At 36.6% G+C, this 22552-nt stretch overlaps 1 protein-coding gene across 1 annotated transcript in view; it reads left to right on the plus strand.

Moving 5' to 3' along the window:
* Positions 1-22552, plus strand: part of LOC107551693 (ETS domain-containing transcription factor ERF-like) — a 58429-nt gene that overhangs the window by 23547 nt on the left and 12330 nt on the right. The window contains exon 2 of the mRNA XM_016233397.1: positions 8461-8695. Within this exon, the coding sequence (XP_016088883.1) occupies positions 8461-8695 (235 nt within the window). The remainder of the gene's footprint in view (positions 1-8460; positions 8696-22552) is intronic.

Here is a 22552-nt window from a genome sequence, read left to right on the forward strand (position 1 = left end):
AAAATATTTGTTTTTTTTTTTTCCTCCCACTCTGCCCCTCTCTCTCTCTCTCTCTCTCTCTCTCTCTCTCCCTCTCTCTCTCTCTCTCTCTCTCTCTCGGTTCCTGGAAAGAGCTGTAACTGGTTGGAGAAGTACTGGAGTGTGAAAGAAGAAAGTTACAGCGAAAAAGTGTGAAACCCCTTAACTTTGTGTTTCATCCTTTCATTTGCGCTTTCTCTCTTTGCCCCCCCCCCTCCCTCTCTCTGTCTCTAAAACAATAACCCCAGTGTGTTTGTGTCTATTTTTGGAGCTTCAAGGCTACCACTAACCCCCTGGTCTAATTTCTAAGTTCTTCAAGGCACATCATGAAACAGCTCTTGTGTGCGTGTGAGTGTTTACAGTGGACAGTTCAATTTAACCCTGTTCATACACAGGTTCTGTTGTAATGCATGCTGTCTGTCTTTTTTTCTGTATAAATAATCTTAAACAGTACTAGTATGGTTTCACTAAATTCATGGTATTGGTTCATTGTATTTAGCCAGTAAAACCACTGTTCTACCAACAGGTGACCAGTGCTGGAGTGGAGTTTTTGTCACACTAAAGAATAGTATTTACAAGATCCATGATAATTTCAGCCTGAACGTAATGTGTTTATTTTATAATGGATTCTTTTGTGATCCTATCGCAATGTAATGCAGAATTTGCAATAATGTAATGCAGAAGCATACAGGAGTTAAAAACTACACTTACAGCAAACTCTCAAGCCAGTGTGTGAGAACTGGAGCACAGCTCATTTCACATGCGATGTGGGCGTTTCAGTTTTTACAATCAAATTAAAACTAAAATATTTATTTTTGTGGCACAGTAAACTTTTGAACCTTCATAAGCAGAATTTATTGAATAATAATTGGAAAATGTATGATATTAACCCTTTAAAATATTTTTTAACATCAAAGCAGCTTGTAATGTCATGTGACTAAATTAAATTACACTGAATTTTAAAACAGAGAGATATATATAAACAAACACTGGCTTTTGTGAGAAGGTTATGATGTTCAGGTAACGTGGCACAGTTTTGAGAAAAGTTTCATTAGAAAAGGACTTAAGACACACAGTATGTTGTCAAAAAGAGATCGGTCTCAACATGCTCATCCACACACTCACAAATTCACTTGTGGCCTCAAGACACACACTTTGAATGCTGACTTTGTGCTACATTCAGCCCTCACACTCACCTGTTAGTGTTAAACCACAGATGATCTGTCTCCTTTCTCTTCACACCGAGTTATTTTCTATCAGTTTACATACACACACATACTTGCTCACAGTCTCAGCAGAGGTGTGGAAATGACCAGGGAACAGTCACAGGTCCAGTGTACGTTACATAAAGATCTAGTGCCACAGAAATGACAGGAAATGAAATTGTGCCCATACTGCTCAGTCCTGTTGGAAACAGAAGAAAAGGCTGCAGTACTTTTGGAGAGCGATGTAGAATGATATCCTTCTGAATCATAATGAATTTGATTTATCTATCCATCCTCTTTTTCCAAACTCTCTTTGTTGGCAGCTCCCATCTGAGAAAAGTGGAGACAGAGGAAGAGCTGTCTTTGTTTTGCTTTTTTCCAGCCAACAACTGAATCCCTCCTCTGTGCTGCCTGACAGAAACTCCTTCAGAACTTTTTGAGAAGTTATTTTGAGTCTCTCTCTCTTGTCTGCTCATTTTCTCAGTTTCAATTTCAAAGTACTTTATCAGCATAGTGGTTTTGCATATAGTTTTATTAAAGCATCAACGCACAGAAGATTATAAAGTTACAAAACCGCCAAAAAAGTATTCTCGTAGCTTCATAACATTACAGTTGAACCCCTGATGTCACATGGACTATTTTAACAATGTCCTTACTACCTTTCTGGACCTTGAACGTGGTAGTACCCATGCTGTAGTACCCATGTTGTCTATGGAGAGTCAGAAAGCGCTCAGATTTCATCAAAAATATCTTACGGTAATTTGTTTTCTGAAGATGAACAAAGGTCTTATGGGTTTGGAACGACATGAGGGTGAGTAATTAATGACAACAATTTCATTTTTGGGTTAGCTATCCCTTTAAATAACTTACATTTCAGACAAAATTTGGGTAGTCTGTGTTAATGCAACTAGTTCCACAAGCCAAAACAAGTTTTTTAAGTAACTAAGTAATAAACTGAGTTAACGCCAGTCAACACACTCAAAATCAAAAGGGTTAAAATAACAGTTTGAAATCAAATATGAATTAAAATATAATATGAATTAACCATAAAAAAAACTAAATATTACAGTACATATTAAGACTACTTTCTTGTAGAGAAAATGAATGAACTATTGATATAAAGATCAGAGTTTTTTGGGATCTGATGGTGTGCAGTTCAAGTGACAGATGCATGTCTGCCCTCCTCCAGTATTTGATCTCTTTCAGACATTTTAGGAAAATGTGGAATGAGGTCTAGAAATGCATTAGTGTGAAAGTGCGTCTCTGTGAGTCGTCCTGTCTTTCTTTCTATATGAACACGCCACTGCAGAGCAGAGCGGTAGTTTCCTTGGATGCTCTGAATTCTTTAAATACTTCCTATGTAAGACTAAAATGCAGGAGTGCCTGCGAGATTTACATTCTTGAGTGCAATCGATGCCTCAGAGAGAGAGAGAGAGAGAGAGAGAGAGAGGGGGAGGCAATTTGACCTGAGTGACAACAGACTACTAGAAGAGCTATGATCTCATCCCTCTCTCTCTCACCCCATCCCCCTTTCCCTCTCTCTATTGTTTCCCTCTCTCCCACCCCCTCCTCAGGCCCCCTCTTTTCTTTTCCTTGTTCTCTCATCTATTTTCTCTTCTGTTTCTTGTCTTGTCTCTTCTCTCGGTCATCTCGCTCGGTTTTCCACGTTCTTCTAAGTTTTCTTCTCCCTTTTTAACTCTCAAACACTCCGGTGTCCCAGGACAGAGAGAATATCTCTCAACCACACACACTCAGGCAGTCAGGTTGTTGCATTATTGATGCAGTGTGTGTGTGTTTGTTGGTCTGTCTTCTCTCCTCTGTAATGGGGATCTAGTGTCTCGCCCTGGGGGGAGCGGGGCAAAGAGAGAGAGGGAGAGAGAGATGGCGGCGTACGGGGGGTGGGGTGGGGTGGGGTGGCGAAGGTCACAAAGGTTAAGTAGGGTGGGGGGATGAGGTCATACACTCTCACACACAACCCAGTATGCTATTAAGACACTCGCACAACTCCTTAGGACACACAACTCATCATCACACACGTGTTTTTTTTTTACTTTCAAAAACAAGAAGTTGTCAGTTATGTACAGTTTCCATGGCTTGTTAGATTTTTACATTAGGGCTTGATTTTAGACTTTTTAGAAGTTAGAAGTTTTTCGAGTCCTTTGAAATCGGTTTAATTTTCCCCAAATTTCTGCATTGCGTAAATCATAGAAACTATTAGGAGTCGGAATCTTTCGACACAATCCGATTTGATTCATTTCAGTTCCAAAATTTTAATAAAAATTTTTTGGTAAATTTTGTGTAAACATCCCAATTTAAAGGTTTGTTCAAATATGTGTGTCCTAATCCACCAATAGAATTAGAATAAAGGGGAATAATAACCTAGTTACTAGTATAAGAGGCTTTTGTCTGGGAAAATGAAATGCCATCAGAACAACCTTTAGTGTCATCATTGTCAACCAGTGCAGGTTTTATTTTCTGTGGATGTGCACAAAGAAGAAATTTGTAAAGACTTAGTTTCCTTTAAATCTTAAGTTGGTGATGAACATTAGTGATGATTGGTCGCTTTTATTAAAATGTTGTTGTAAAATAAAAGCTTATTCAACTATTTCGACCTTGGATTATGTGAAGGTTCCTGCGTATTTTTGTTTGCACTGTGAAACAAAACTTTTTGTGATGTAAAACTGCGGATGCGTCATCCATTCCATATTTGCAAGCCAAAAAAATATACTTTTTTTCAGCAAGGATGCACTAAATTGATAATTGACCATGAAATATTTTGGTAACACTTAATAACACTAATATAGTGACCAATTCTCACTATTAACTAGTTGCTTATTAGCATGCCTATTATTAACATATTGGCTGTTTATTAGTACTTATAAAGCACATATTCTGCATGACCATATTCTACATCCCTTATCCTACTCAACATCTAAACTTAAAGGTGCAATAGGTGATTGTCTTCAGAAAATTTTTTTGTTATGCTGGTTGAAAGTCTCTTCACATCCCGATAGCAATCATTAAAGGCGCAATAGGAGATCTTGGAAAATGCTAACTTTAGCCTGATAGCACTGAAAGCGAATGTCCCACCCTCCCTGCAATCGCCGTCCAAAGCCACGCCCCCTGAATGCATATACGTGCACTCACAGACCAGAGTACCAGAGACAACATTACTACAATAGGCTACATCAGCGGTTCCCAATTCCAGCCCATGTTCCGAAGTGAAGTAAACTTCAACGTATTTCCACAAAATATATAAATACAGATGAATACATTTAGACCACTTAACTTAATGATTGCTTTCGGGATGTGAAGAGACTTTCAACCAGCATAACAAAAAATGTTTCTGAAGACAATCACCTATTACACCTTTAAGTTAAGTGGTCTAAATGTATTTATCTATATTTATATATTCTGTGGAAGGTGTAGGACCAAGAAATGTTTGTCCAATCAAAACACTCGGTCAACGTATGTATTAGCATACGTCTTCACACACATTACACCCACACACACATGTCTTCACATCCAGTGCGAGGACTGGAATTGGGAACCGCTGATGTAGCCTATTGTAGTAATGTTGTCTCTGATATTCTGGTCTGTGAGCTTATATGCGTTCAGGGGGCGTGTCTTTGGACGGCAATTGCAGGGAGAGTGGGATGTTCGCTTTCAGTGCTATCAGGCTAAAGTTAGCATTTTCCAAGTTCTCCTACTGCACCTTTAACAACTACCTAACTATTAATAAGCAGCATATTAGTAGTTTGAGGCAAAAGTTATAGTTAATGGTTTGTAAATACAGAGAATTTGACCTTAAAATAAAATGTGACCAATATTTCTATTTAAAATAAACACTTTTTGTCAACTTTCTGTTCATTAAAGAACACGCTTTCACACTTCATTAAGCAACTTTTTTCAACTAATAATAATACGAAATGTTTCTTAAGCAGCAGAGCAGCATAATGAAATGTTTTCTGAAGGATTATGTGACACTATAAACTAAAGTAATGGCTTTACAAAGAAATTAAAAGATATTAAAACAGAAAACGGATAGTATAAATTGTATTAAAATTTACAATATTATTTTATGTCAAATAAATAAATAATAATATATCAGCCTTGAGAGCATAAAATACTTTTAAAATGCTTCAAAAACATAAAAAAATCCTACAGACCCCTTACTTTTGAACGGTAGTTTTCATACTTGTGTTAGTATGTATAGGTGTGTATTTCTGAGAAATGCAGGGGTGTCGTGTGATACGATGTGGGTGTGAAACATGGGCCATTACAGAGCATTTATGCTGGGACACTCTGTAATCATCTGTAACATGATTAATAACACACACACACACACACACACACACAGTGCCTGAAGAGGTTTCATCCTAAAACATGAGCTCACTGTTAGAGTTTATTCACAGCTGTTCATCCTGAGACGAATATAGAGATAATTCGACTGGCACAGCACATTTATTCAGATCACACCTGAATCAGAGCGCTGGATGAGTTGAATTGTATGAGTGATTGCAGATCTGAATGTGAATCAACACTGATGTTTGTGTGTTACGATAGAGCAGTAACTGTATCTGTGCCTGCTGGTGAGTGTGTGTGTGAGACTCATAGTGTCTCCTCTTCATTGTTCATCAGGGAGTTTGACAGACATATTGAATTTAGCTCAAACTTCTTAGCAAGGATCCTTTTCATGTGTGTGCACGTGTGTGTGTGTGTGTATGTATGTGTGTGTGTGAGAGAGAGAGAGAGAGAGAGAGAGAATATGAGCTGTGAAACCAGATCCCCGTCTGCAGTTCCTGAAGTCAGACTTCGCACTCTGGTGCATGGTACATTTGACCTCTTAAAGGAACAATCAGATGTACCCTCTAAGAGTTTGTGTGTGTGTGTGTGTGTGTGATGTTTTGAGAGCAAGTAGAGGTTATAGGATGTGCTCAGTGTTCAGTAAATGTACTTCTGTAAACGTCTTTCCAGTCCGAGTGTAAAAAGACATTGACATTTATTTATCAACTGCCTCTCAAAATGTATAGAAAAGGCACTGTTTTTCACTGGGTTCCTGTCTTGAAGAAAGAAAAAATTTTGTTCAGGTTGTTGGTAGGTAGAAACAGGAAAAACAACCACTTGAGTGTGTATTTTAGATCTGTTGAGTCATCAAGAGGAAGTGATTTGTCTGATTCTACGAATCAGTAAATTGTCGGAAGTTGTTGAGGAGTGTTTGTATCATTTATAATAAAAGCAAAACTGATTCAAGGTTGATTTTAAACTCTACATAGTCTGATCTAAAATGGATACAAAAGTATCCCAAATGCCTTATAAAGGTATAAATGAGAATGGTTTTGCAGAGAAAATACCTATTTTATTCTGCAGGAATGAATTCAAGAAAGAAATGAAGGTTTAAATGAATTTAAACTCAAGGAAGCTCCAATAGAGATCGTTTAGACAGTTTGAATAATGGTTAAATCACAAAGTAAAGCTGTCTGGTAAAGAAAAACTTTCCCTGTGTTTGGGTGTGTACCTACTTATTTGGGACATATTTGTAACCATAAGTGAGCCAAATCTGACGAAACCTCCTATTGGAGATGTCTTCAATTGTAAAAGTGGTATAAAATGAATAAAGTTTTGATTTTGAAAAAAAAATATTTTACTGTAAAAATGCAGAAAGTTTCCTCTTTGGTTGTAAGTTAGGGTTAGGTTATATTATTTAATTAGAAGTCTATAAAATGTCCCGATTTACATAGCCAAGTAAATGTGTGTGTGTGTGTGTGTGTGTGTGAGAGAGAGAGAGAAGGGCCTCTGTGTGTGAAACTGAGTGTTAAGAGGATCAGTTGTTGAGGAACCACTGTGAGCCATTACCCTATCCGACATTTAACAGCCTGAGCCTAACCTGACACTGCTTGACCCCACTTCACCCGTCCTCACCCTCAGTGACTGGACACTCTCCATCCTCTTTGCAGCCCTTTAGAATCATTTCTTGATTCTAGAATATGCCAATCGCATCAGATTGTGTGTTAGGTTGAGAGTGAGGTTGCTGGTGACTCTCAAATCAGACCTCAGGGTGATTGATGATAAGAGATGTGACGATATAGAGCTTTTTGAAGATTTACATTTATACATTCGGTATAAGCTTTTTTTCTAAAGTGACTTGCATTGCATGAAAGATATGCATTTTATGCAGTTAATTATCTGTTACCTGCTTGTAAAATAATTTTAATGTTAAGTAAAAAAGATGGTTAACTACACTCTTAAAAATAAAGGTGCTTCAAAAGGTTCTTCAAGCGATGCCATAGAAGAACCATTTTTGGTTCCACAAAGAACCATTCAGTCAAAGGTTCTTTAAAGAACCATCTCTTTCTTACATTTTTGTAATCTGAAGAACCTTCTTTCGCCAACAAAGAACCTTTTGTGAAACAGAAAGGTTCTTCAGAAGTTAAAGGTTCTTTATGGAACCATTTAGACAAAAAGGTTATTCTATGGCATCGTGAAGCACTTTTATTTTTAAGAGTGTAGTGCTATTGGAACCTGACACAGATAAATGTATAGACTGAATTGACCTAATAATAAATGCCAATTTCCAGTAACCTCCAACCTTGTAATTTAAAAAAAGTAATAATTCATAATTATAATTAATGCATGAATACAAATAGGGATATATATTTGTCAACACTGGAAACTTTATGGTTTTGCCCATTTCCACTATTTTTAAGTAATTTTTTTAAAAACAATGGTAATAGCACTGTTAATTGTAATCTTTAGGAAATCTATATACCGTATATATATCTATAAATCTGTATATTAGGAAAGTAAATATATCCATTTTTCATGCTCATATTATAATGTTGTGATGATGCTATAATTCACAGTAATTGTAATTTGTGCGGTTTTATTTTCAATTGATTTAGATAAAGTTGTAAAGAATTTTAATATTGGCCATTTATTGGTATTGGCCAGAGTTGTAATTTTATTTTAGAGGATTTGGGCTTTATTTTATATGTAAACTGAAAAGTAGGGGAATCGGATCTGTCCATGGCCAAGGTCAGACCTTGATATGATATACATGCAATATAGAGTATGATGCAGTGTACATGCCTACTGAATATGATGATGACAGCAGTGAAAGGGAGGATCACTGGTCTTGTTAGTCAGTGAATAACATTACCCAGCAGTCATCTTTCTTTGCATCTGTACATATCAATCATAGTCTGATCTCTCCTTTCTGCTCTCTCCATCTCTGTAGGGCTTACGTTCCCAGACTGGGCCTATAAGCCGGAGTCCAGTCCTGGCTCCAGACAGATCCAGCTGTGGCACTTTATCCTAGAGCTGCTGAGGAAGGAGGAGTATCATGATGTGATTGCCTGGCAAGGAGATTACGGGGAGTTTGTGATCAAAGACCCTGATGAGGTGGCCAGGCTGTGGGGCGCCCGCAAGTGCAAACCTCAGATGAACTACGACAAACTCAGCAGAGCTCTCAGGTAAGTCTTTTGTCTTTGCCTTTATTCCTGTTTACAATAAAGTTTACAGTACACAATTTACAGTAGACTGATTTCAGACACAATCCCCCTTGTGGTTTAATGGTTACCTTTCGGTTACCAGGCCAGACAAGAGAGGATCTTTAATTCTCTTTTAACCGAGTTAATTTCTGCAACAACTATTTTGAGGGTTACAATTTGTCCCTTTTATTATTTACGACCGGTCTGTCTTTTCCTCCTTATACCATCTTTGGACCAACCAAAATATGCTGATCATTACAAAACATGGTCCATCTTCAAACACATCCAACCTTTTAAGCATTTACTATTTTAAAAGTAAAATCCTGGACTGTTTTAGTTTGACCAATGCAGACTGAGGCCTATTTCTGCTCAGTCTAATTGTAGAGGAGGCAGCTAAAGCGTCCGACTCTTGTGTTGCGTTATGGGATTGACCCTTCCACTGGAGAGTTATAACCGTATTGAGTCTGATCTCTCAGTAATCCCGGTCCGTTTACCTGTGCAGGAGCTGATCTCATTACAGTACAGACAGGTCAATGTATTCTGAGCAGCCGACAGTTTTAGCCTTCACTCCATTTTCTGACCTGATCTGCATTTGCTCATTTGTACCTTTATTTTCGTTCATGACTCACCTGCTTTACCAGATCAGTGCTGATCCTCAAAGTGGATGGAGAGTGATCCACTTTCTGCCTTTATTTTGAAGGCTTCTCAGGACAGACCCCATACGCTAGGGCTGAGCCACATGAGGGTTCAGTGCTGGATGTAATCAATCAAACAACCTATTGATTACCATCAGTGTATGATCCAGCGCAGTTAAACCACTACTGGGGATGTGGGATTTGTTAAAGAGATAGTAAATCTGCCATTTCACCAATAGTGTAGAAACAATTTCCACTCAGAAATGGCTAGTACATTTAACAAACAAAGAACAAAAGAAACAGCAAGTGTACACATTGAATCAAATGTGATATTTTGAAGTTTTTTTTAAAAATGCCGTTTCAATTCAAAATATCACATTTGATTCAGTGTGTATACTTGCCGTTTCTTTTGTTCTTTGGTCTTTGAAGCCTTCAAACAAAGAACAAAAGAAACGGCAAGTATACACATTGAATCAAATGTGATATTTTGAAGTTTTATTTTTAAATTGAAATGGCATTTAAAAAAAAAAACTTGAGTAATCTTATTTGCAACTTTTAAATGATTTTTATTTGTTTCTAACCTGGATGCATTATTGATACAGAACCCTATTGACTTTCATTGAACAGAGACATTGTAGTTTAACTCAAATCTTAAAGATATCTATTAAATATAAATAAATATATATATTAAACACCTGTACTTGCAGATTATATAATATTGATGAATAAAATACTATATAATAGTACTTAAAAAGAGCACACGTTCTTAACATACTTAGGTACACTTTATAATAATGTCAAATTAAACATTTTAAAGTTTTACATAAAATTCTTAACCAAATATTTTAATATTTTTTTGTCATGCTTTATAGTACCTTTTTAATGTTTTGAGTAACAAGGGACTTGTTTAGTAAAATTTTACCTGAAGATTTTAGATTTTTTTTATCATATGTTAATTTAAAAAATCTTGTAGAATTTTATCTGCTGTATTTTTGTGCTTATTTGGTTTTATTTTGTGTTTGTAGATTTATTCCAACTCCGTACTTGCCATGAAAAAAGCCTTAGATGCCGACATGGCAATAAAAATAAATTACTACTTCTAACACTAAGGTACATGTAAAGTACTTACAATTGGGGGAAGTCGTGGCCTAATGGTTAGAGAGTCTCGTACAGGCAGGGATTGTAGGTGGGGGGAGTGAATGTACAGCGCTCTCTCCCACCTTCAATACCACGACTGATGTGCCCTTGAGCAAGGCACCGAACCCCCAACTGCTCCCCGGGCGCCACAGCAAAAAAATGGCTGCCCACTGTGTTCACGGTTTGTGTGTGTTCACTGCTGTGTGTGTGCACTTGGCCACATGTCACATCACTTTCACTTTAAAATTTTAAACTGTAGTTTGTTTTTGATATTACATTTAAAAACAATATATATTTTAAATGTACCAAATTGCAACTATCATTACAAATTTACTGAAATACATGAGATAAAAGTTTCAATAGAAATGACATTAAAGTAGGGCTGCACGATTATGACAAAAATCATAATTGTCGATTATTCCCTTGAAATTGTAATTGCGATTATTAATTACGATTATCACAATTTACATTGAATGATGTTTATACCATTGTTTAATGCAACTGCATGCCGTATTTTTATATGAAAATAAACCAGCTGAAAACACTCTAACTGAAAAACTTTTATTGCTTTTCTATAGTATTAAGCCTCAAATGTCAACTATAAATCAGATTGGTTTCTTCTTTAAATTATAAAAAAGTAAAAATATGAATGGTATTATAATGTTATACCAGGGGTAGGCAAGTTCGGTCCTAGAGAGCCGCAGTCCTGCAGAGTTCAGCTCCAACCCTGAAAAAAAAACCTCACCTGCCTATAGCCTTAGTAATCCTGAAGACATTGATTAGCTTGTTCAGGTGTGTTTGATTAGGGTTGGAGCTGAACTCTGCAGGACTGTGCCTCTCTAGGACCGAACTTGCCTACCCCTGTGTTATACTAAAACTAAAATTAAAATAATGGGAAAAACCCTTAAGATGACCTGTAGAAAGAAAAAAATGCATCTTAAGCACACAGAATAACATAAGTGGACTTTGAACGATTAATTGCCGCTTTGAACGATTACGTAATTGTGGCATCCATAATTGTAATCGCGATTAGAAATTCGATTAATTGTGCAGCCCTACATTAAAGTATATTTTAGTTTACCATAAATGCTTGTCAATACATTCAGCAGTACGCTTTAACCACATTTTAAAGACAGTGTTCCCTGTTTAATTCTAAGACTCAGAAAGAGTGTAAAAATCAACAAACTAAACAAAATATCTGTTTTGTTGAAAGAAACCTGAAACCATGAAAGGTTTTATTGTGACTGCTTAAAGGAATATTTTTTGGAATGTGCTGTCTGTGCCTAATCTCGTGGATCAGTTCTCAGTGGCTATGTTTACATGCAACCAAATAATCCGTTTGTAATCGGATTGATGGCTCAATCGGACTGAAAAGCCTTCATGTAAACACCTTAATCGATCCGATTGAGCTCGATCGGAATTAAATTTCGATCCGATTGAAGGGGGTGGTTTATTCCTTTTCTAATACGATTGAGAGTGCATGTAAACACTCGATCGGATTGAACCCCGAAACTGAAAGGACTGCGCATGTGCAATGACACAGAAATAACGTAATGACATATGACGCACTGAACGAACGGCTCTTCCTTTTGAATAAAGTGTTGTATAAATGCATGTCCTGTCATTATAAAACTCTCCTTTCACTCGGCAACTGTGAAGTGGAGCAGGACAACCTCCCACCAGTCCTTGTTTTGGATTCTCATCCACAGGCAACCCGTTTTGGGCACGGGGAGGGGCATTTTTACTGCGTGATAAATATGAGCAGCACGGCACAGAGGTTTATATGTATATTTATCCATAAATGGATACATATTAATTCTGCATATAAACGCGCACATCAACCCGATCACCCGATCACTTTATTTAGCTTTCATTTAAACACTACATTCAGATTCATCAATCGGAATGAATTCAGTCAATTGACAATATTTTCCCAACATAACCCATTAGTGAAGTCCTGCCTCATCTCATAGATTCTGTAGCATTTGTCAAGTCCTTATTTGTATCAGTGAGTAGGCCTCTATGTGTACTGCTGATTACTGATGTAAAGCCAGACTTTGCAGCAATAGTGTGTAATGGTGTGCTATATGGGATTGGATTTAGGGAATCACATCATGTAATCCATGGCAGTTAGGAGACAGTTGGAGCTGTTGTTAGGAAGAGAGATTTTGCATGATTGCAAACACTGACAAGATCCCATGTTAACAGCGTAGTGCAGGATTAATGCTTGTATGTGTATGTGTGTGCTGGTGTGTTTTTCCATCAGTTATCCAGAAGACATAAACACGGTCTTAAAAGCTCTACCACTTATGTTTGATAATCCAAGTTCTACTTTACTTCTCTTCTCTATTTTTAGCCTATTGTTTGTTTTTCCCAGATCAGATTTTGAGCCTAAATGTATTCCGTTACAAAACAGAAGGTATAATGAGAGTGAAGTGTAAACTGTTTACAAGCTGACAGCTGTGCTAAACTATGATGTCACCCTTCCTCTTCACTCTGTCATTACAAATGCGAATGTGTGCTCAGTTCACACAAATGTGTATTTTCCCTTGTGTTTGAAAGAAAGTATAGCTATGAAGCCAAGCCACTTGTTGCTGTAATTATAAGTGACTTCTCTCAGACTGTCCCTGTCAGACTTAGACAAACACACACCGACACAGATACGGTTGTCAGATTGCCAGTCTAAACCTTAGTACCTTCAGTTAGAAGAGTCTATTTTTTCATAGAGCAAAACGCTTTTAGAATTTGGAACACAACTGATGACCATTCATTATGTATAAGCCCGTGAATCGAGGAATAAGTGATCTGATCACCAAAAGTGCTACATCCTGGAAACACTGGTTTCCAGCATCTCTACAGGCTTCCACATCTAAATCATGGCCTGGGCAGGGGAGAAGTCCCATGATGCAACATTTCTCCATTTTATTAAGAGTCTCATATGGCCATCAGAATATGACTTTCAGGGTCATTGTACTATATTTCTGAAGGCTTTCTTTAATTTCTTCTCACTTTGCTAAGAAACTTGTTTTACTCCCAAACTGTGTAAGTCACTTGTGTATAAGTTACCTGTGTAGAACATTCAGAATTTGGCAACACCGCTTATGGACCGCATCGAACATCTTTTTTGTTATTTAATTTTATATTTCTTTTAAAATGCACCCAAATCATCACAAAATATTTTTCATCTACCTTCCCAAGCACACCTTTCATACAGTTCAATCAAAACTAGCTAAATTCAGTGACTTCAAACTGCTCAATCTGGAAACACTGCACAAAGAGTGGCACAAAGTGCTTTTTGAAATCTGAACCTGGTAATTGTTGGACTGGTGGACCTTCATTTGCTGTCAGATAGAGACCTTGTGCTTTGATCATTCTCAGCATGAGTTCCTCTCTGTGTTCTGGGCAGGAGATATTTGCATTGCCCTCGTCAGAAGGTCAAGGAGCCGCACATAACTTCTCATTTGAGTCCTCTGTTCTCTTTCCTCTCTCTGCAGACCTTAGTCAGAGTAAACAGCGCATTACTGTGAATGCGGAGGGCACAGAATTAAAAGCAGAAATGTGTAGGTTGTATTTTTGTGTAAGTGCTCGCATTAATTCTTTGGTACAAAAATGTGTTATTTGGGCTATAAAGTTACTTAAATTGTCTCCCACGTATCATGAAAAGGTTACAGGGTCTACATTACAAGAAATACTCCCTGTAACTTTGCACAAATAAGTGATTTTTATTCTTACTTTTGAAACCATGTGTATTGTAAAGTTTATCCCAATACAATGCCACAGAGACTTCCATTGTTTCAATTCACTTCATTAGCATTAAAGTCGCATTGAAAATGAAGTAACATCAGACCTTTTTTTATTTTAATGTTTATCTGAGTGTAACAGATAATTGAAAAAGCATTTGAAATGGCATTAATGTTAATTTCTACATATGCTTATACATTTTAAGCATGTTCAAGCTAATGTCTTAAATTAACATTAACCCAGATTAATAAATGTTGTAAAAATCTGTGTTTGAATAAACTGAGGGATGAGTTGTAATTATTTTCTGGTAACAGTTTGTAATTCCCTGTAAGACCGTATGGTCTTGTTCCTCTCTTCTTTTTTCCCTTTGTCTTATTTCCTCTCCATTCTTTTTTTCTTTCATGATGTCAATGACTCACTGCCATTCCTCCACATCTACACCGCCTCCCTACCCCACAATCCCACACTCTACTCCTCCATCTGATTCATACCTTCAATCTGACACTTCTCAAACTCACAACAAGGCTTTCACATTCAACCCTGCAGCTTGTGACGTCTATTTATTCCAGGACAAATGCTCCTTTTCAGACATTTCTTGACCACTCTATGGCATGTGTTAAAGTCTGGGCTAATGCTCTAATCCTGACTGGAATTTGACTTGATGTTGATGGAGTTCGGGGTGTTGTTTCAATTATGTTCTCCTGCGGGCAACCCTCTGGGACTCGACTCATCACCTTCCTGCCACACGTGAGTGGAAACTCCGCAAAAACTGAATTCTATTGTCCCACTGTTTGATGTTCCACTGAACGTCAGGACATTTCCTGTCTGGCTCCAAGCACGATGGACACCCAAATACTCATTCCCTTCCTTATTAGATTTCATCCCTCTTTTGTCAAAACTGACCCAAAAGAACTCATCAGAGCTTGTTTATTTAAACTCACAGTAGCTACTTGCTAAGAATTTTTACTTTACAAAGCCATCGAAGTGCCAGTTTTAGTCTGGATAATGGATATGTTTATAATCAAATTCATAAATATTAAACCTTTTTAATACTGTTAAAAGTCCATACTTAGTGACATACCATCTTTGTTATGGAATTTGGTTCTATAATTTGGTTGTTATGCTTTATGTTGTTGGTTCACACTGAGTTTGCAGCTTTAACATACAAGTTTGCTTAAATTTATTTTCTATATCTAAGGTAAACTATTGGTTGTTGCTTTCAGTATGATTATAAATGTCACGCAATATGATATTAAAACTGACATTAGACACTTTTAACATTGAATAAAGCACATAATCAGTACCTGAGATTATCACTGTAATAGTTTGTATGTTGTTGTTCCAGCCGCGATGCTGCAGAAATAGAAACCGTTTCTAAAATAGAAATTTTGCGTGTCGCCATCGCGGCTGGTTTGGACAAAAACTCAGATTAATATGGAAAAGATGCCTTCTACCACGCATCACGGCATCACGTCATGTGTAGTTTGGACACATGGTGTGACTTTTTTTTTCCTGGAAGCTCGAAAGAAGATATTTTGAAGAACTGTTTTTGATCATATGATCAAAGTCAAACAATATTAAATGCACCTTTTTGCTTTCTCAAAACTTTTCTAGATCTTTCTAGGGCTTTTTCCCTTCAGGAAATTAAAACCCTTCGACAAAGTCTTTTGTCATATTAAACATGCCTATGATGTTATTTCGATGTTCTCAATGCAATCATCAGCATCAGAACCGATGTAGTGTTGATTGAAGTGGCCGGCCATGATTTCTTCTTCACTCTTTGGAGATTTGATTAAGATTGACTGTGTGTGTGAGTGTGTGTACTTGTGGAAAGAGTGGGTCAGAGGCCTTGTCCTACAACAGCTCTCTTTGTTTGGAGGAGGATGATGACATGCGTGTGTGTGTGTGTGTGTATTTGAGGGCAGATTTGGGTATTATTGTCAGGGACAGAATGAGCTCTTTATTAGCTCAGTGGGTGGAGATACACGCATACACACGCTAGTGCAACAGTGACACGCGCTAACACACGCAGCATACAAAACATGATGTTTATCTCTGGCTTCTCAATAGAGCTTATGGATGGAGTGGATCTCACTGTCCGTTTACCATCCGCCCTAGAGCCACACAGGCCCACTCGTACCCCACCCCATCATTTCACTTTTTCTCCACTCGCTTCAGAAATGCACACACATTTACTAAATGAGGGCTTCTGTTGTTTATATAAAGCTAATTGGAACAACTGTAGACCTAAACCACACCATCCCTGTCTTTAATAGAAAACTCTTTAGGTTCTTCATATGACAGTATTTTTATTAATTGTTTTGAAAATGTAAATTTCCCCATTGAGAGGTTTTGTCCTATTTTTTACCTTTAGGGGACAAATTTGACCAAAATTAGAGCAAATACATAAACCTTTATATTTCCGAGAGCTTCCCATTAAGTTCTGTTGATTTTCAGAAATTTGTGAGTTTGATGATTTTTCTTTAGGAATTTGTGATGACATTTTTAGTTTTAGACATTTGTGAAGATGTTTTTTTTTTTTTTACTTTTATGATGATATTTTTCAAAAGTTTCTAAGAATAGTTTCAGATTTTTGAGGACTTCTTTAGAAGTTTGTGAAGATATTTGACATTTCTGAAGATTTGTGTAAGTTTTCAAGGATATCTAAGGATATTTTAGACTTTTTAGACATTTCTGTTTGAGTGTGTGTAATTTTATTTTATATATTTTCAAGGATATTCATGCTTGTGAGCTTGTTTTCAGGCATCTGTCAATCAGTATTTTTTCAAAAGTTTTAAAGGATATTTTCAGATTTGTGAGGTTATTTTTTATGTTGGTGAGGATGTATTTTTTAAAAGTTTGTATATTTTATATAAAGTCTTGTGTATATATATATATATATATATATATATATATATATAATTATTTTGAGGATATTTTCAGAAATTTGTTTTCAGAGATTTGTGAGTATATTTCTTAAAAGTTTGTGAGTGAATGTCAGACTTTTGTGTGTACAGTATGCTTTAAAAAATGTAAATTAAAAATCATATTTTGTTGGTATATACTCAGACATATGTGTCTATCTTTTAAAAGTTTGCAAGGATAATATTTCTGGTTTGTGGGGATTTTTTTAGTGATCAACCGATATATCGGCCGATATTTGGCATTTTTCAAATATCGGCATCGGCCGATACATTTTTCTGTTTTGCCGATGCGTTCGATGCAGGACTTTTATTTTGATGGCGCTGAGAGCGGCAGTGCCTGAGCACACAGCTCACATTCTCCCTCTTGTTCGCCGTCGTCGTTAACAGTTCTGTCTAATACGGATAGAAGTCTGTCTAATAATCTGATAGATCTGTTAAACAAAGGAATTAAAATGTATACAAAAAGTATTATAACGATTTTTTTTTATATTATTAGTAATAGAAAGGCAAACATTATAATACTTTCTCGTTTGCCGTCAGCATGCAGCAAATACGCATTTACATCATTTAAACAAATCTTTGAATGGCTAATGAAAATTTAATTTCACAAACCTTGCAAACTTAGTCGAATCCAGTTGTGAGATCTTGTGAAGTGTGCATGTGACCTGCATGATCGCGTGTTCACTGTGTGACTTTCGGTCCGTGCGAATTGAATGCTTTAAATATTAAATTTGTGATTTCAAATTATGCTGCACTTTATGCATTTGCCCACTGTCATATTCATGTCATTTTCACTGTGTGCTGTATGTAAAATGAGTGATACCTTGGCTTTATATGAAAAAATATGATTCCCAATGCACACAAACTTCCCAGAATACGGAGTGCTCTGTTGGTTACAGTTTACTTCCTTTTTCCCCAAATATATTTATTGGAATTTTGTGCAGATACAACATCATATATATACAAAAATTAGTAATCCACAATTCTGCTTTTCTCCCTCCCAATCCCCAATCCCCCATCCCCTCTACCCATATTATCTTAACCACATAACAAAAACAAATGCAAATAACAATAATAGTGTAAGTGTAGTTATTAAATGATACAATAAATGTACAAAGGAAAAAAAACATAAATAAACCCAAAAAAAAAACTGTTAATCCTCTTCTGCATCTTCAAGTGACAGATCAATAGTATCAATATAATTCAAGAAAGGTTTCCATGTTTTATAAAATGTTTTTAAAGACCCTTTTAATGAAAAACGAATTTTTAAACACAAAATCATTTATTTTATCCATCTATCATATGAAGGAGGGGATGCATGTTTCCACTCAAGGAGAATAAGCCTCCTAGCCAATAGCATGGTAAAAGCAATAACAGCGAATTTGACTTAAAAGAAATTCCAAACAGAGCTGTAAAAGGGTTTGGAGTGGCTGATATGTTAAATGTTTTTTCAAAAGTAACAAATATTTTAGACCAAAACTCTTGTCAGTCTTGGAAAAGACCAAAACATGTGAGTGTGATTTGCAGGATATTGTCGGCACCTATTGCAAGTGTTACTTCTGTCTGGATATATTTTGGCTAATCTAGCGTTAGTGTAGTGGGCTCTGTGAAGAATCTTGTATTGCATCAAACGGTGTCTGGCACATATGGAAGAAGAATGTACTAAATCGAGTATATAATCCCACTCTGTTTCACTTATAGTTAACCCCAGCTCTTGTTCCCACGTACTCTTGAGTGATTCAGAGGGGTCAGAATTCCAAGAATCTATTGATTCATAAATGACAGAGATTAGCCCTCTTCTATCTGGACTAAGAGAAAGAATGGTATCCATTTTTGAATCAGGAGGAAGATTAGGAAACTGAGGAAACTGATTGTGTACAAAATGTCTGATCTGAAAGAAGCGAAAGAGATGGGTTTTAGGAAGATTAAACTTTTCTGACAATTCTAAAAATGATAAGAATATACCTTTATCATACAAGTCCTTGACGGTTCCAAGACCCCTAGAAGACCAGTCACGAAAAACTGGATCAGAACATGATAGTAGAAAAGATACATTGTTAACTATAGGTGCAAGAGCTGATGGTCTGATTAACCCAAAATGCTTCCTAAAATGGTCACCACTAAACTGTCTGAGACATTTTTACTATTTATAGGAAACTGAGAGCAAATCATTGAATGAAGGGAAAATTTTGAGGATGACAATTCTATTTTGGCCCAAATAGGGTTTTCACAGACTCTTGAAGTGTTGGTCCAATACAAAAGCTTAGTAATATTACAGGCCCAGTAATACTGTTGAAAATTTGGTAAGGCAAGGCCCCCTTTTGAATTTGGAAGTTCAAGAACCTTTCTACTTATCTGTGCATTTTTGCCGCCCCACAGAAAAGAGTTAGTTATCTGATTCAAAGTAACAAAAAAAGACTTGTTAATATAAATGGGTATATGTTGAAAGAGAGATAAGAATTTGGGCAAAATTGTCATTTTAATCTAATTAATACGGCCAATTAGTGACATAGGAAGAGAGGACCATCTCTGTATATCTTCTTTATAAGCATCTAGCAGGGAATTAAAATTCTTTCTGAAAATAACTGTGACTGATTTAGTGATGAATACACCTAAATATCTGAATCCTTCCTGAACCCACTTAAAGGAAAAAGGATATTGAGAAAGTGTCTCAGCTGCTAAATTGATTGGGAACATTTCGCTCTTTTGTAGATTAAATTTGTAACCAGAAAATTGGCCAAACGAATCAAAAATTTGGAGGATTGGTGGTAATGATGAAGTGGGGTTAGTTATATATAAAAGAAGGTCATCTGCATAGAGAGATAGTTTATAAGAGGTTCCAAACCGAGTAATGCCTTCAAACTTTTCCTCACTTCGCAGCCAAATAGCTAATGGCTCTATAGCCAATGCAAATAATAGAGGTGAAAGGGGGCAACCTTGGCGAGTGCCTCGACAAAGGGGAAAGGTTTTAGAATGCGTTGCATGGTGTACACAGAGGCTACAGGGGAAGAATATAATAATCGAATCCATACTATGAAATTTGTGCTGAAACCAAATTTATTTAAAATGAAAAACAAATACTCCCATTCAACCCTGTCGAATGCCTTCTCAGCATCGAGAGACAATTTAACCTCGGCAGTGTCGGAACTTGAAGAAAGGATGGTATTAAAAAGTCTTCTGGTGTTATAAAAAGAGTGTCTACCAGCCATGAAGCCTGTCTGGTCAGGGGAAATAACAGCAGGTAACACTTGCTGAAGGCGAAGGGCAAGGATCTTAGATAAAATTTTAAAATCCACATTTAACAAAGAAATGGGCATGTAACTACTGCAGAGCAATGGATCTTTATCTTTCTTTAGCAACAATGAAATGGATGCCTCAGATATGGTTGTTGGGATTCGCCCTGAAAGAAAGGCCTCATTATATACACTTTGTAGTATTGGGGCTAGGAGATTTACCATTTTGAAGTGAATGAATTGCCTCTTGTACTTCTGTGATAGACACAGGCCTGCCCAAATCATTTGTGGAGCCATCATTTACGCAGGGGAATATCAGCTGATCGAAGGGGTTAGGGTTGCTCAATAATTTGAGTCGCATTCCGAGGAATAAAGATCTGAGTGATATTTTGAAAAAATCAAATGAATGGGTCAAAAACTGTCACCCGTAGGAGATTTAATTTTGGAGATCAGTCCAGATGTGCGGGCAGTTCGAGATTAAAATGCAAGTAATTTGCCAGCTTTTTCACCAAATTCAAAAAAATGTTGTTTGGCACTCAACAGTTGTTTTTCAACTTTGTGAGTTAAAAGTAAATTATACTCTGAAAGGAGTTGAAGCCGTTCTTTGTAAATTGTGGGTGAGGGGGTCAGAGAATATTGAAGGTCTAGTTTAGAAAGTTGGTTAGATATTTATGCCATCTTGGAGTTCTCAGATCTCCTCAACTGACAAACATATGAAATTATCTGTCCTCGCATATAAGATTTAAATGCCTCCCATAATGTATTACTGCTAACAAAGTTGTTGTCATTTATTTCAAAATATAGATTTATGTGAGATGTGAGGTAATCTTTGAAATTGTTATCAGAAAGTAAATGTGAACTAAATCTCCATTGTTTAAAATAAGTTCTGGCTTGTGGAAACATTAAATACAGAGAGGTGGGGGCATGATCAGAGATGACTATACTATGATAGTCACAAGAATTGACAGAGTGCATCATTCTATTATCTAAAAGAAAAAAATCGATTTGTGAATATGAATGGTGAACATATTGAATGAAGGGAAAATTTTGAGGATGACAATTCTATTTTGGCCCAAATAGGGTTTTCACAGACTCTTGAAGTGTTGGTCCAATACAAAAGCTTAGTAATATTACAGGCCCAGTAATACTGTTGAAAATTTGGTAAGGCAAGGCCCCCTTTTGAATTTGGAAGTTCAAGAACCTTTCTACTTATCTGTGCATTTTTGCCGCCCCACAGAAAAGAGTTAGTTATCTGATTCAAAGTAACAAAAAAAGACTTGTTAATATAAATGGGTATATGTTGAAAGAGAGATAAGAATTTGGGCAAAATTGTCATTTTAATCTAATTAATACGGCCAATTAGTGACATAGGAAGAGAGGACCATCTCTGTATATCTTCTTTATAAGCATCTAGCAGGGAATTAAAATTCTTTCTGAAAATAACTGTGACTGATTTAGTGATGAATACACCTAAATATCTGAATCCTTCCTGAACCCACTTAAAGGAAAAAGGATATTGAGAAAGTGTCTCAGCTGCTAAATTGATTGGGAACATTTCGCTCTTTTGTAGATTAAATTTGTAACCAGAAAATTGGCCAAACGAATCAAAAATTTGGAGGATTGGTGGTAATGATGAAGTGGGGTTAGTTATATATAAAAGAAGGTCATCTGCATAGAGAGATAGTTTATAAGAGGTTCCAAACCGAGTAATGCCTTCAAACTTTTCCTCACTTCGCAGCCAAATAGCTAATGGCTCTATAGCCAATGCAAATAATAGAGGTGAAAGGGGGCAACCTTGGCGAGTGCCTCGACAAAGGGGAAAGGTTTTAGAATGCGTTGCATGGTGTACACAGAGGCTACAGGGGAAGAATATAATAATCGAATCCATACTATGAAATTTGTGCTGAAACCAAATTTATTTAAAATGAAAAACAAATACTCCCATTCAACCCTGTCGAATGCCTTCTCAGCATCGAGAGACAATTTAACCTCGGCAGTGTCGGAACTTGAAGAAAGGATGGTATTAAAAAGTCTTCTGGTGTTATAAAAAGAGTGTCTACCAGCCATGAAGCCTGTCTGGTCAGGGGAAATAACAGCAGGTAACACTTGCTGAAGGCGAAGGGCAAGGATCTTAGATAAAATTTTAAAATCCACATTTAACAAAGAAAT

This window comes from Sinocyclocheilus grahami, unplaced genomic scaffold (assembly GCF_001515645.1).
Source record: "Sinocyclocheilus grahami isolate Dianchi unplaced genomic scaffold, SAMN03320097.WGS_v1.1 scaffold429.1, whole genome shotgun sequence".
Taxonomy (NCBI): domain Eukaryota; kingdom Metazoa; phylum Chordata; class Actinopteri; order Cypriniformes; family Cyprinidae; genus Sinocyclocheilus; species Sinocyclocheilus grahami.